The sequence below is a fragment of the Barbatula barbatula genome, assembly GCF_947034865.1.
Source record: "Barbatula barbatula genome assembly, chromosome: 24".
In the NCBI taxonomy this organism is placed as follows: domain Eukaryota; kingdom Metazoa; phylum Chordata; class Actinopteri; order Cypriniformes; family Nemacheilidae; genus Barbatula; species Barbatula barbatula.
In genome coordinates this window covers 18,978,598-18,994,722 of record NC_136787.1, presented here as the reverse complement: position 1 = coordinate 18,994,722, position 16,125 = coordinate 18,978,598, and the positions used below count along the sequence as shown (strand labels likewise).

Genomic DNA, 16,125 nt, shown 5'->3' with positions numbered 1-16,125 from the left:
CATATTGACTCGTATTGATTTTTCGGTCTCTCTAGATATTCTTTCAACTCTGCACACTCGCTGAGCTCCATTTATTGAATTACAATTTGTTTAATGTAACGTCTGTGTTTGTGTGGTTCAATTATACTAATTGTTTGTAGTTGCTTGCACAGGCATGTCAGATCTACTGGAGTTCACTGTGTTTGGCACGATTCAAGATTGAAGAAGCACACTATTACATGAGGCTTCGATGAAAAGAATAATAAAAATGACACTGAACTCATTGAATCATGCGGCACTTTAACCACTAAGTGGCATCATGCTCATACTGTAAAGGAAAAACCCTGCTGGGGCTTTCTATGATGGGGTACAAGACAGAATCAAACTAGAAAATGAAAACAGCGTTGTCTCTCTTCCTTTAAAACACATAGAGAAATATATTACTATTATGCATGCATTAGACAAACGCTTATATCCCAACCAACTTACAGCTTTTTATAAAGCTACAGAAAAATATGTTCAAGAGAAACGAACCTCAGAAATGACAAAAATGTGAAAGACTGAGAATGCAAAAAAGAGACTTATTCCATCATATATTCATTTTAAGATTATTCTTAAATCCATGAAAAGCATATCGAGTTATTTAAACATGAATATATTTCTTTGCGGTATTCAAGATCTGAAACGTTGCGTCTTTTTGTTATTTTGACCTTTTGTCTCCATTTTTTTGGGGGGAATTTGAGAGATGTCACTAGTTGATCATTTTACTTAAACGTATCTATAAGTAGTAAATTTAGAAAAACAGAAAATAATTTTGGTCAACTTTATTTGCCTGCACGCGTTAAGTCAAGCTAATTCATATGTCTGTGTTTTGTTGGCAATCTGCGTGTAAGTGCATAATGTACAAAACACGAAGGGATTAATGTGATGATGTGTTGTGTGCTCGTGCCGTAGTTCCGTCCCATTCTTCCCAATAGTCCCACCTCCAGCAGCTCGTGTTTTTCCGGAAATAATCGTTCAGCTGTATCTCATTTTTATAAATGTGATCAATCTAAATACTCTTCCAGGATACCACGTATGAAATACTACTGTACTACTACTGTACTAAAATACTAGGCACTCAAGATTAATATGAGATTGGCAGAAACTGCCTGTGATACGATCTTTAAAGGTTCCCAGCATTACTAAAATTCATTGTTCAAAGTGTAAATGTCTGATATACAGGGGTGGAAGAATAAACTGTGACCTCCCCGGCCAATTTACTAGAATATTTAAAGTCACAGTGAAATTTTACATTACAATACCTATTTTCTTCATGAAATATTGCAGTGTTAATTGTAAATAGTTCGTCTTAAATTAATGTGGGTCATTCTCTTTTTAAAATTGATGTGCCCTCAAAATCGTTTGCTAAAATCTGAAAATCCATCCTTCAAGGACTATCTGTCTTAAATGACGGGGGGCAGAAAAAGATGAAAGCCACGTCCACTTTTTTTCTCATTGACGCATTTTCGTAGTGAAATATAATTATCAAAGTACGGAAGCAAAAACGATCGCAACTTCCGGTTAACGGGGACTTTAACACTCTATTCTTAAAATGCAGGTTTCCAAACCAGGATCAATGTTGTTTGTACCTACATGGAAACAAGCCAGCGGATAAACGCAGTGGAAAGGGTCATCTTTAAATGCCTGCTTGCTCAGACGGTGTTTTATAAAATGTATATATATACTATATATACAATATATATGTATAGAATCATGCAATGTAAGTCGTTTTTGGATAAAAGTGTCTGCCTAATGCATAAATGTAAATAAAAGTCAGGTATGTGTGTAACAGCAGATTGTTTGGACCTGTTTTGGTTTGCAGTTTCACAAATGGGTGGCAATTTCAGACTCTGGCTTATACAAACTACAGGCTTAACTATTGCTTGTTAACGGTTACACAACTGAAGACATGAATCATGTTGTTCATCCAGAATAAATTCTGCAACCTAGTGGTTTGTGTCTGTAAAAGTGTTTTTTCCTGCCATTAAAATCCGTATTTTGCAGCCCACAGCATTCTGGGTTAGTCATAGTGTTTCACGACGACTATGGCAGAAAATATTCTATATTTCACACTAACCATGGCCCACAGCATAAATAAGCATAAAGTTATGCAATTTCTTCCAATAATTTCATAGTTTTTCCTCATGCTTGTCAATTTGCAGGAAAGTTTCAGCATCTAAAAAAAAGTTTTGTTCCGAATCCAAAGTGAGCATGAGACACGTGACTGTAAATCGTCTCATTCTGTCCGTGTATTTACATACAAGTTTCTATGCGTGAACATTCCCAGAGCCTAAAGACCGTCAATGTCAAACTACCAGGTTGCAGAGTATAACATGACCTGTCTGTGAGACATCAAACTGCAGAAGCATGAGGTCAATATCAAAACCTTTCAACAAGCATCGTCCCCGCTGCTGTGCACGCTCCAGTCCTGTACATGTAGTGCAAACAAAACTGAGTCTAAAACGCATCAACACAGGAAACAAACAGGTTTCAGGAAGAGAACTCATTCTGTGGTTTATAATAAAGGTCAACTGACATGACGAATAATCCATTGAGCTGTGACACCGAAGATCTTTAGACAAAACAAAACAAAATGATTAAACGTTTAGCATCAAATATTTACACTGTTAACAGTGAATATATGTTCTGTATATCTTTCACATAAGTGTTCAGCGGGGGGGATCTTTTGGGCCTCAAGCCACAGATGTTTTTCAAAAGCCCCAAATCTGTCTCAGGTTTCTAAAATGAATTGATTCAGTATACGCTTTAAACTCGGTCCCCCACTCCAGTAACTCTTACCGAAGAAGACGTTCAGATTAAAACGAAGGTAAATGACATGTGTGCATATTAAAATGCGGAATCTTTTGACAGTAAACACGCTTTTCAAATCGGTCATTATTACAGAGGCATCGTTATTACTGTGAAACTGTATATTTATAGTTATGTGATGCGGTAATGGCAAATGTTAAAGGGGTCATGTGATGCGGCTGAAACGAATATTATTGTTTGCTTTAGATGTAATACAATGTGTAAACACGATTTAAGGTTTAAAAACGCTGTATTTTCCACATACCGAGCATGTTTTATCTCCTCTTTGCTCCGCCTCTCTGAAACACGCTGATATTTTACAAAGCTCATAACTCTGAAAAGCAAGGTGTGCTATGATTGGCCAGTTCACTAGTGCGTAGTGATTGGTCGAATACTGCATGGAAATTACAAAGAAAAACACGTATTTCCGGGGAATCACCCCTTTAACACTAGGCAAATAGTCTATGTTGCTCATTGTGTGCCGGCCCACTGGTGGGATATACAGAAATAATCTAAGTTTATGTGCCCTATAGTAACTATAATTTAAAAAAAGTTAAGCAATCAAATGAAAAAGACTCCAGCCAATCAAATTACAGAGGCCAAGCAGAATGTCAGCCAATCAGACTGAAGAATACCGAACTTCATCCAATCGGCGGGCGGGCGTGTTACAGAAACCGATAAATTAACTTGTGACTCATATAAAGTCCATAAGATCTGCCATGTTAACTTATATACTGCACCGTAACTTTAATAACTGCAACTTCAACAACTGCATTAACTCACCTATTGCACTGCAACTTTAATAGCCAATGTCAATAATTTATGCATACCTTAGTCACTTGCACTATTTTAGTCTAAATTATTATCTGTTCATATCCACCTGTACATTAATGTTCATAGTATATAGTCATCTGTATATATTGTTCATAGTATATACCTACTGTCATATTTTCATAGAACATTCCTCATGCAAAATATTTTTATAGTCCATGCCAACTGTATTATATTCTCACTATTGTATTCTGTATTTATTCTAACTGTATATCCTTCTGGTTAGACCTAAACTACATTTCGTTACACTGTACTTGTATATGTGTAATGACAATAAAGTTGAATCTAATCTAATCTAAAAAATGTTGTGTTTTTGTTAACTGAAACCACAGGAAGTTGATATGAGAAGGTGTTAGGTGCCCACCGCAGACCGCGTTATATCCTGCGCCTTTCGAAACACTTTGTTCACATAGATATGAAGAAGTGTGGGAAAGTACAATGAAACATTGCAAAAAGGATCAAAGGAGTGATAATGGAAGATAAGAGTTTAAAACGAACGGCATTCAACCTTCCGTCACAGCGGCGAGTATAAATTATTGAAGATAATGTGGAAGAGGAAGTAACGCATGGGTAAGATTGCTGAAATTGCTTTAGTACATCGTAAAAGTGTTCAACTGCACGTCAGCTTGTTGGACTTGCAGCAGGTAAAGAGTTTTGTTAAACCCAAATATGAAATTTCCTTTAGTCACACTCTTGTCATTTTAAAACTGGTTGACTTGCTTTCTTCTGCAGAACACGAAAAAGATATATTTTGAAGAACATTGTCAACAAAACATAATCGACAACCATGTACAGACAATGTGTACCGATGTTTTTTCTGACCAATATCCTTCAAAGTATCTTTTGTGTTCTGCAAAAGAAACCAAGTCATACAGGTTTGAAATGACAAGAGGGTGAGTAGAAGATGAAAGAAGTAATGATTATTATTATCACTTAAACTTCATTGTAGGAGATGATGTGACTCTCTGAAACTACTGATTCAAATATGCAAAATACTGCCCGTATAATGTACGCCCATATAAGAGTAAAGAATATTTGTAGATCATTGTTTTTAATCACAAAACCAAACAGTTACCAAAACAGCTTTAACACAATTGGTCTGTGAAGAATTGGGATGTTTTGATGAAGAGCCGCTTGAGTAAAGATCAGCTCTTTGATATTTGCACATTTTGTATTTGTACAAAATCAAAAAAGGACACGAAATGACCGCAACGACTTTCTCACAGCAATATTTATTTTTACCAAACAGATCTCCTGCCCACCGAAAGCTCCTCCTTGTATCTGAAATAATATCAAGCAAGTCTTGCTCAGCCATTCAGCTCTTCATGCAAAGTCATTTCACGTCAAACCCCCAGCAGAAATGAGCGGCTTGCTTAGATCATATTTACGATGGAGGTGGAATTTTCATGTGAATCCTCATTTGTTGGCGACGGCTCTGACTAGGATGTTCATCGGGCATGTAAAGGATTACTGAACTCTCTCGCATGTAACTTTTTCCGTTCAAGACCTTTCCAGAGAATGAGCACCAATTTACACCCCCTGCTCGTGTTTGCTCTAGTGCTGGTCATCTTCTTCACAGTGATGGGAAACCTGCTGGTCATCGTGGCCATAGCTCGCACCCCTCAGCTGCACAGCCCCACCAACGTCTTCATCATTTCCATGGCCGTCGCAGACCTCATTATGGGTTGTGTGGTGCAACCCTTGGGCGCCAGCATGGTGGTCACCGGAAAATGGCTTTTGGGTTCCACGGTTTGCGACCTGTGGACATCCGTGGACGTTCTCTGTGTGACAGCCAGCATCGAGACCCTGTGTGCCATCGCCGTGGAGCGTTACGTTGCAGTGACGAAGCCTCTCAAGCACCAGGTTCTCCTGGACAAACCCAGAGCGGGCTACATCGTATGCGTGGTGTGGATGGTGTCATCTCTCGTTTCTTTCGTGCCCATCATGAACCATCATTCTCGTGCGGCCGACAACGACAGCAGAAACTGTTACGATGACCCGTATTGCTGTGACTTCTATACCAACAAGACCTACGCCATCTCCTCCTCTGTCGTGTCCTTCTACGTGCCCCTGGTTATCATGGTCTTCGTGTACGGGAAGGTGTTAGCCATTGCAACCCGACAGCTGAAGCGAATCCATAAAGACAGACAGCGCTTTCTGAGCGTTTCCGTGAAAGACTCTGAAAAACAGTATAAAACCGATGAGTCTTGTGAAAGTCAGCTTCCTGTGGACCTAGACGATCGGAGACCCAGCTGGTGGCCGATGAAGCACGTTATTAGGGAACACAAGGCGCTCAAGACGCTGGGGATTATTATGGGTATTTTCATTCTTTGTTGGCTTCCCTTCTTCCTCTTTAACATCATAAAGGCCATCAACCGCCAGGTGCTGTCACAAAACGTCTTTCTGTTTTTTAACTGGATGGGCTACGTTAATTCAGGCCTGAACCCCCTCATCTACTGCCACAGTCCGGAGTACCGGACCGCCTTTCAGAAACTTCTACGATGCAAAATCAAACGGCTGAAAAAGCGACTGCATGCAGCAACACCTACAGACGCTGACCTCGTGCATTCACAGAACCAGCTCCGTGAGAATGGTTTGCTTAGGTCATAAAAACCCAACCGTGGCACAGAGCACAAACATGTGTGCCGTTCTCAAAGACCAAGAGGAAGAAGCTCATTTGGGACGTGAAGTTCAAGTTGACATGGACCAGACAAAAGGTACAGTAAGAGAAAATGTGCCCAATTGTTTAAATCCATTACCCAAATGTGACACTTTCGTGAATGAGAAATTAAGTTATGTGGGTGGTTGAGAAGAGGTGTGCTGGATGATGTTCACCTGAAGCAACAAAAGACTTTCAATAAAGAAGGTATCTATAGGACCAGAATATAATATTAAAGCGATAGTTCACCCTTAAATTCTGTCATTATTTACTCTCCCTCTTGTCATTTCAAACCTGTGTGACTTTCTTTCTTATAGAAAGTCACACATAAGGAGATATTTGGAAAAATGTTGGAAACCCAACATATATTGTATGGACACAAAACCTTAAATGTCGTCTTTTGTGTTCCACAGAAGAGAAAGAGTCATATAGAGGTTATAAATGACATGCGGGTGAATAAACAATTATTTTTTGGGTGAACTGTCCCGAGCAACTGCACTTTAGTGAATTAAGTCATGAATTTTTAAGATTTTGTTAATTTCCCCAAATCTTCCGTAGCACAGCTTTAAAAGGCATTCAAAATAAAAGTTCAAGTCTCAGATATCCCCACGCCAGTCTTCTTTCAAACGCTATTAAATGCTAACTTCCTATTCAATAAATGCCACAGGCAAAACTAAAATAAAGTAAATAAGGCCGCTAAAAAAACGACATGGTCACGTTCGACTCATTTTTAATTTAGATTCAGAAAATGATGTCGAGAAGGAAACCAAACAGAAAGTGTTTTTTATGGCAATGCTTCTCAGAATTAGCGTGTCTTTGTGAATTGTGCCGCTGTGTTACAGTATGACACATCATTTTTAAAGTGAGGGGGTCATAATTACACAAAGGAGGACATAAACTCACCTCGCTATTCCAGCACTTGAAATATTACAACAGACCTTCAGCTTCTCGTGATTTTCTCCACTTTGCATTTCATTTGGGTCTGAATTTGAATGAAAATCACTCGGGTGAAATTAAACCTTTCGTGCGGCACGTGAAACTACACCGTGCCGGGCCACAGATTCCAGCCATGACAGAAGATTTCATGTCTTAAGCCATCTTAAATTACTCAAGACCTCAAACACTGATGAACAGATTCAGTGTCTTGTTGTCGTATCACAAAAATAAAGAAGCTGTGAATTCTGATGGTGTGAAACATCAAGCCCGTGTGTTGTCTAGCTTGTGTATAGTGATTTTATCGAAATAAGTTATAAATTTAAATTATTAAAAAATATTTAAAATGTTTACATTCATTAATACTCATTTCTTACATTTTTATCAAATAAATATTTGTTTTATGTCAAGCCGAGTCACTCTTCACAATATGCCACGGGATGTGAGGATCCATAAATGTCTATATTACAGATAGTGTTTCAATGAGAAACAGCATAAAAAAAAGAAATATATCAGTAATAATATGTATACCAGAACACAATCTATATGTCATTTGAATAAATAGTGTATAAATAAAAGAGGAGAATCTTTGGCCTGGTCTGGATCAAAAGTAGAGTTTAATCAACAACATTCATCTTCTGCCGGAGGGGATCAGACATCATTCCTCGGTGCGCGCATCAAACAGAAAATGACGATTGAACAGGACAGTTTCAAATCCACAGATACAAACACATATGAGAAACGTTATTCCGCAAATCCCTCTGATGTCAGTTGAGATGTGCACTCGCAAAAAAGTACATTTTGTGTGCTAACAAAACACTAATACACACAAACGCACTGTGTTCAACAGTTCAAAGGTTTGATGACTTCATGATCAGTTTCCTCCCACAGGGCCGCTGATGATGGAAAACAGCTCCCATGTTTTTCAAGGGATCTTAACTGTACTCTACTGTCTTAACGTGGCACAGTTTGAACCTTGCGACCAACACAGTCAGACTACGTGCAGAACAGAGACAAAAGGAAGAAGTGATATCAAGACCGTAACACGGGAACCTCAACCAGAATCATTCAAGAGGAGAAGTCTCAACTAGACCTAATCTGCCATCTGACATTAAATATATTGGGTGGGCCGCAAAGGGTTTGTTATAGAATTCTAAGCACTACCTACGGATGAAACCGACACGTTAAGACGTGGATCGATATCTGTAAATGAAACAGACGTCTACAGCCACATTTCAACGAGCAAAGAGTTTCATCTTGTAAAATTGCAACCGAGGTCAAACAAGTCTGAATGAAGACACGGGTGTTTGGATAAAATGTTAATATATTTTGCTATCTGCTACGTTAGCGGTGGAGACAAACGTCTATTGATGTTCTGATCATAGCACTGCCGTCCCTTAAAGTCGGTCCTTGATCCTTCATCCTGGTGGAAAAAAACCTTCTCCAGAAACCTGATTTAACTGTATAAATGCACACATGACGCAGTTTATTAAGAAAAATTCACGTCGTGAAGTCCTTTTGAAGAGTTTGTTTCCAAAATGAAATAAATCCCTTTTAAAAAAATCTAAAATCACGTTTTTTTATTATGTCCACATGTTTTTATTGTGTTAGTTCGCTGTGTTGTTATTATGGCTTGAATCAAAACAAACCAACTGCAGATTGATTGATAATAATTGGAAGGCATTGTGCAATCTCTCATTTTGGCATGAAACTCTTCTTTTCATCCAGCACTTAGTTGAAAGGGAAAAAGGTGCATTTCAGTAAAAAGAATCCCACAAGGAGAAATGTCCTGTTTTTCGTTGCCTGTATTTTTAACATGAATCGGGTTGTGTTTTATAAGTTAATGACGTCACAAAGGAAATGAGTCATTTTAATTGGTCTGTTCTGGATGTGAACGTCATTGTCATGTCAAAGGAACAAAAACACGCAGAGACAGCCAAACTATAAAACGCATTAGTTTGATGAAACTCAACTCCACAGTTATTCAAACGATGTGAGATTTGTCACGTATGGCATTCTCTGAAAGGTCACAACATCGCGTGACGATTCTGGTCTTCTGAAAGCATCTTTGTATTTCTAATATCAAAGTTTATTTTAAAAATGCAATCATATTTACAGTTGACTGAAAATTTCCTTTTAATCATGTAAAAACCAAACCCTTGTCTCGCTTAAATAAGGTTCCTCTTTGTGTTTTGTTAGCTCAGTGGAGGTTGTTTTCCATAATATTTATTTCGCTGAATTAAATAATGTGATGAGGTCATGTGACATGCCATGCATGTTAATTCCAAACCAAGCCGTTCACATGTTATATATTACACTAAACATCAGTATTATTATACATGTGTATGTTTTCAATGAATATACACATAAATAGATAAATATGAAAAATGTTTACTGCTTCGATCACACTATCTTGAATTAACTGGTCATCAAATGCAAAGAATTGTGAGAAGATACAAGAAAGCAAAAATATAGTTTTAGCCTTCATGAAGAGTCGCATTGGCTTTTAACGTCACAGCAGCTTTCCAGACATCACTGCATCTAAAACAGGCCAAGGGTTTAATCACAAGTAAACACAAACAGCCTTATAGATGTGAAGCTTTTTAATTCTATCCAAGATACCACATCCAGCAATGAGCAGCCAAAGAAATTACACCTAGAAGAGTTGATTTATTTATGCATTTGGCAGACGCTTTTATCCAAAGCGACTAACATTTCAGTATACTATACACTTGTTTCTAATTATGTGCAATATCTGGGATTGAACCCATGACCTTGGCGTTGCTACACTAAAAAAAGGAAAAGCTGTTTTACTGAATTTATTAAAACAAAACACTTACAGTCTACTTAATAATTTTATGTTTGAAATGCAAACATAATTGTATTGTGTTAAGTCTAAATGAAATTCAACACTGTCATCAAAACATGATATGATAACTTTGCAAGAATATGTTCAAATTGATTAAGATTTCCAACAAATGGTGTTCATGTAAAATGATTTTTCTGTTGTGAGATTTACTTGATTAAAATTAGCTCATATCACACTATTACTTTGCATTTTCATATCAACTTAATTCAATTGCATACAATTAATGTAATTCAGTTTTTTTAAGTAGGCCTACATAAATATGATTTATTGCATCAGTGTTATACTGTTGAATTTTGACTGAAAACACATGTATGCAATGAAAAAATATATTTATACAGTAGCTATATTACACATTGTTAATAATATAATTACAAATAATTATTGCTTGTTTTCCGTTTTTTATTTAATAAATAACTTGACCACGTACCTTTGTAAAAACAAATTATGACACATAGCTTTATTTCAATATTATAATTATTATATTATAATACCAGAAGTAAGCCACTTTCGGTACGTTTGCTCGGGAGCAAGCTGCACGAGAGCATCAGCGCATGCGCTTTGAAAACTAGGACCGTTGGTCTGGGCGAGGACGCTTGAGGGGGCTGACTGATTTGTTTCCAGAGCTCGTTAAAAGGTAAGAATTTAAGTAAATGTCGTATGATATAAACTAAAAATGCAGTCATTGTCAGAGTAAATGCAACAAATAGTGTTTAAAGATAAATCATGTCGACGGTCTGTTTCATCGAATTCTTTTTTTGAGGTAAGTCAACGTAAATATTACTCGTAGTTTATCACACGTATACGACGTGATTAAATCTGATGAACAAATGAACAAATGTTAATTATTCGTCAGGCGAATAATATTAGGCTAACGTTACCTGTCCATACCTTGACTAAAAGTGTTTTGTGTTTAGGTTTGATAGGAAAGAATGCGTACAATACGTTCTTATATCAGGGCCTGGTATTGGTAATGTACAGCAAGTGAATTAGACAACCTAACGTTAACGTTTAGTATTAACAAAAAAGGGGAAACCTAAGCTTCCAAAATCACTGCTGTTTGTTTTTAGGACCGTCTTCCACAATATGTCGGCGCCGTTATCATATAACAGTAATGGGCCAAAGCGCCATCAATGTCTGTCTAAGGAACGTTGTGAAGTTGACTGATATACCGACTGTGACGTAACGCATCGTCACCGTAGTTTCTCGTGTTGTTGGCACCACTGACGCTTTGACATTACCACACCGATAAAGTTAAACATACAGTATGGTTTTAAGTTCAACTAAAGGAGTGCTTGCACTATAACGTCCACACAGATCTCTCACAGCCTGGCTTTATTTTATAACATTAAGATTTCACACTAATGAAATTCTGCAAGGCAGGTTACATCGTTTTTACTTTGAGATGGATAGCATAATTAATGTAAAGTACTGTCACAATAAAGGTTATTTTATGGTATGCTAGTGTTTTTAAAAGAAAATGCTAATAATAGGATGAACCTCTTTGTACATTTTGGGAACAACTGATTTTTATTTTCAAAATGTATGTCAAATGAACCAACATTTACTTTTATTTGAAAGAGTACTGTAATTAGTTACTCATAAATAACAACAATGAATGATTTTGTCTATTATGACTAATTACTACTCTTTATCTCTTTTCAGTGACATTTGCTCTACATGTGGAAGTGCAAAGCCTGTTCAGTTGTTGTACAAAGTAGGTTTAAACTTCTGCAGCATTATAGGTTCAATCACAGACATTTTGGACATACTAGTCGTTTTCCATGTGTTTATTCAAACTGCCCCTACACATTTAGAACGTGGAATGTGCTTAGAATTCATTTAAACAGATTTCATGTGATTGAAACTAGACAGAAACAGTTTAAAAATATCATATTCAGTTGCCGTTGTGGAGGATTTAACTTGGAGAAAGATCTCCAGGAGCAGGATTGGGCACTGCTGGTGTCAAATTGAACAGATACTTTTTTTCTAATTTGTTTACTGAAATATGTGATGTTAACACAGAGTTTTTGGGTTATAAAACCAACTCCATTTTTTTGTTTTTAAGTAAAAACTAAATAATTAGATAGCCCCTTCTTTGATTAATATTCGATTATGGCTTTTAATAGGACAGGGTAGTAGATTGAGGTCATCACAAGCACACATTTTGTAAAAATGAGTTGCCTACTAAGTTACAAAAAAGCTACCTTTCATATATTTCTTGTTCATGTGTTAACTACATATTCCTCTTGTTTTCTATCTGTAGGACACGGAAGAAGATCTTTTACAGAGTGCCATTGAAAAGACCACCATGAGCATCTTCGTGATAAAGGACACAGCTGACAATGAAGCCCATGATGTAGGAAATGTGCTAGAGGGTGTGGCAGTGCTTCATGATCTCGACAGTGTGGCTTTTGCAACGTCAATGTTGTTCGGTCTAATTTATGCTCTTAACCTGCAATACCCCAAAAAATTGCGTTTTACTTTAGAAATTCTTCAAAAACTCGTAATGGGGTTGGATGGTGGGGAGCTCTCTATCAAGGCACAACATTTCAAATGTAAGCTCCACCAGTGAGCTGGACCGCCTTTGATTTTTGTATTAATCTACGTGTAAATATGTTAAGAGAGCAGTCATTTTATGAAATAAAAGTTTAAGTTTTTGAAAACGATGTTCTTTGGACATGTTATTTAAATGATACATTGTTACATTGATTAAATAAAGGCTTTACAAAAGGTTTTTTGTTTTATTGAAATAAAACATTATACAACAACCCATTAAAATCTAATTTAAGTGAAATTATCAAAATGATGTTAGAATAACCTAATTCAATTGCACAAAACTAACATGATTGCAGCATATATATAAAATAAAATAATTATGTTAGGAGAACTTAAAAAGACTATTTACACGTTACCTTTTGAAAATACATCTGATTAACTCGATAGCATTATAATGAAATTACATAAATGCGTAGGACAGTTTGAACTCAAACTAAATGTGTGGACCAATGTCCATAATTCAATTGAGTAAATCCAACAAATCTTTTTTTTCAGTGTATAGTGCCACGCTCCAACCCCTGAACCACAGTAAAGTTTAGTAAACACGTAAAACTGACTAAACAGTTACATAACCAACTAAAGTTACAACCACATGTTTGCAATATTTAGTTTTTAATAATGCTATATTTCATTTTGGTAGTAACATTAGGGCGTCATTCTTATTTTTATGAGTAATTTCTTGATCACGCTCTTGTCATTTCAAACCTGCATGAGGGCCAGTAAATGATGAGTTTTCATTTGTGGGTGAACTGTCCCTTTAAGAATTTCCTGCTGGCGGTCCTAAATGACCTTTCTTAAAGTAATAGGTCATTATTTCCTCATCCTGTTGTCATTTTAAACCGGTGTTTTCGGTTTCTTTCTTCTGCGAAACACAAAAGAAGATATTTAGAATTAAAAACCATTGGTCCCTATTGACGTCTGTTGTATTTGAAAGTCAAGGAGACCCATGGATTTCTGGTACCAGCATTTTTCTAAATATCTTCTTTTGTTTTCTGCATTAGAAAGTAAGTCATACATGTTTGAAATGACAAGATGGCCTGAATATAATGACAGAACCTTCTTTTTTAATCTTCTTTATCACAAAATGTAGTTTGATACATGAATAAGTACAGTTGTCTTTATCCTAGCAAACCTACAACTCATAACATTGCTGCTTAAATCCAACAGAAAATCTCCACCTGTCTCTGGCTCCTTTTGATGATTTCTAGAGCAAATCGTCTGATGCTAAAAGACCTTTCTGGCTGTCTAATGTTTGCTTTCCAAAAGAAACCTCACTCTTTGTATAAGGGTATATTCTGTATGTAGTCTCGACCTAAAAGACTGTATGTTTCACGGGTCTGATTGCCTGTAAAGAACCAGCCCAGCCTTGCAGGTAAAATGTTCTCTCATCAGGGCTTAAAATAGCTCCTTATATTCACTGATTTCTGCTTCTCTGATGTATGTTCGTGCAGAGCCGTCGTGCACCTGCACATCATTGTATTTTTAAAGAAACAATTTTAATCTACGGTAAATGAACAAATAAACAAGATCTTAGTGGGGGGAATAATTAAAGTTTCACCGTGTAGTCTGTTTATTGTAAATGGTCTCTATGTGTCACAGTTGAATCATTGTATGGTATATTAATGCCCCCTTCAGGTTGTAGTTGACAGATCAGCACTTTCAGGTATAATTGATTCCTATTGGTCAATGACAACATTATGTGATTTATTGCAGTATTATCACAAAAGGTCTACAGTACATTTTTTCGGTTTTATCATTGTAAAATTGTAAAATACTTTCATTTGGTCAGTCGAATGTTAAAATTGACCACCAGGTGAAGATTTATAGCCTATTTCAGTGTAATTTGCATAAAACCGGATCAAGTAAAATATGTTCTGAATATTTGATCATGAACAGACTTTCGGAAAACAAGCATAACAAGAATGGCCATATGTTCATCAGGAACGCCATGTACACTTAATGTTGACGTCTGTCTCGTACACAGTGGTTTGTTTAAAGGACAGTTCACCCAAACATGAAAATTCTGCTCTCGTTTAATCACCCTCCAGTTATGAATGTCTTTGTTCCGATGAACACGGAGAAAGATATTTGGAAGAACGCTTGCAACCATACAGATCTTGGCCACCATTGGCGCGACCATAGTAGAAAAAAATGACAATGACAGTGAAAAGTGCCCCAGAACGGTTTGCTTTCCTACATTCTTCCCAATATCTTCTTTTGAAATTCACAAAGCATTTTTCCTACTATGGTCGTCAATGGTGGCCAAGAACTGTTTGGTTACAAGCGTTCTTCCAAATATCTTTCTCCGTGTTCATAAGAACCGAAGAAATGTATTTGTAACCTCAGGGTGAATAAATGAAGACAGAATTTGTATTGTTCCTTTAAGACCTGTTCGCGTTAAAGGACAATAAGTACAAAGACAAAGTTTTAAAAATCATTCTACATTCCCACAATCAACAATACCGGTACAGGGGACCAATATTGTTGGGATCACTTTTTGATACCGGTGGTAAAATAAAATAGATAAGTAGAACTTGTCACACATGTGCGTGTGTTGAATCTCATGCACAATATTAAAGATCGATAGCAAAAAGAGAAAACCCTCCAAAGACACGCTCTGTTTCATTGCTCATTCTCATCAGATCTGATTCATCACAGGGATGTTGAATAAAACCCAAAGGGCTTTCAGACCAGAAACAATCACTGTATCCATTCGACAATTATAAGCGTGGTATCTTACCAAAGTAACATGCAAATGGCGGATTAGTGGATATCATGCACGAGATGCTTTAAACACATGTTGATATAATCCATTCAATATGTCCTATAAACAAGACCTTTAATTGAATTCTCCACTGGGACACAGTGAGCTAAACAGTAAAGCCAGCAGAACCGAGGTGGAAGTAGAGTATATGAATAGAGAAGAGCAGTAATGAGATTGTAAAGAAATAAAGGACACTTGTAAACCTGCGTCCGTCTACGTGAACAATGCAATCAAAATGTGGATAACCAGGAGCTATGACCACTAAAGTGCAAAATGAATGAGGGTTAGTAATGATAGAGGATGAAAAGTGCACTTTAACAGGAAGACACAATTGTTTATAATAGATTTGATGAGTTTGCCAGGGTTCCGTGTATTCAAAATGAACATTGAAATAGAAGGAAATAATTCATGTTCCACAAGACAAAACACGAGCGCCGAGCGAAATGTTCACATCCGCTGTTAGCAGGCAGGCAATCGGTTTTATCAAATGAAAGCCAATGGAACTGATTGAAATAAATCTGAATTAAAGGCCGCAGTCAAATTAATTAAAAAGCAATGATAATTCCATGAAGTTATACTCCAAAATATTGAATTGGCAAAAAAGTCATAGAATATGTGTACAGAATCTCTACCAAGGACAATGAAATGCGACCGTTCATGCTGGTACTGTATGTGCATTTGAAA

The 16,125-nt window shown here is 36.8% G+C and overlaps 1 protein-coding gene across 3 annotated transcripts; it reads left to right on the top strand.

Moving 5' to 3' along the window:
* The first annotated feature begins 4,058 nt into the window (after window positions 1–4,058).
* adrb3b (adrenoceptor beta 3b) lies at window positions 4,059–8,808 on the top strand. Of its 3 annotated transcripts, none has more exons than XR_013786214.1 (3): window positions 4,059–4,230; window positions 4,910–6,377; window positions 8,144–8,808. XR_013786214.1 is itself a non-coding variant. In XM_079448814.1 (2 exons), the coding sequence occupies exon 2, from the start codon at window positions 5,179–5,181 to the stop codon at window positions 6,268–6,270; it is 1,092 nt and encodes a 363-aa protein (XP_079304940.1). In that variant the 5' UTR covers window positions 4,059–4,230; window positions 4,910–5,178; the 3' UTR covers window positions 6,271–8,808. The 3 variants fall into 3 exon arrangements, 1 of the variants encoding a protein (XP_079304940.1); XR_013786215.1 differs by having other exon boundaries at window positions 4,066–4,304; XM_079448814.1 differs by having other exon boundaries at window positions 4,910–8,808.
* Window positions 8,809–16,125: the final 7,317 nt, after the last annotated feature.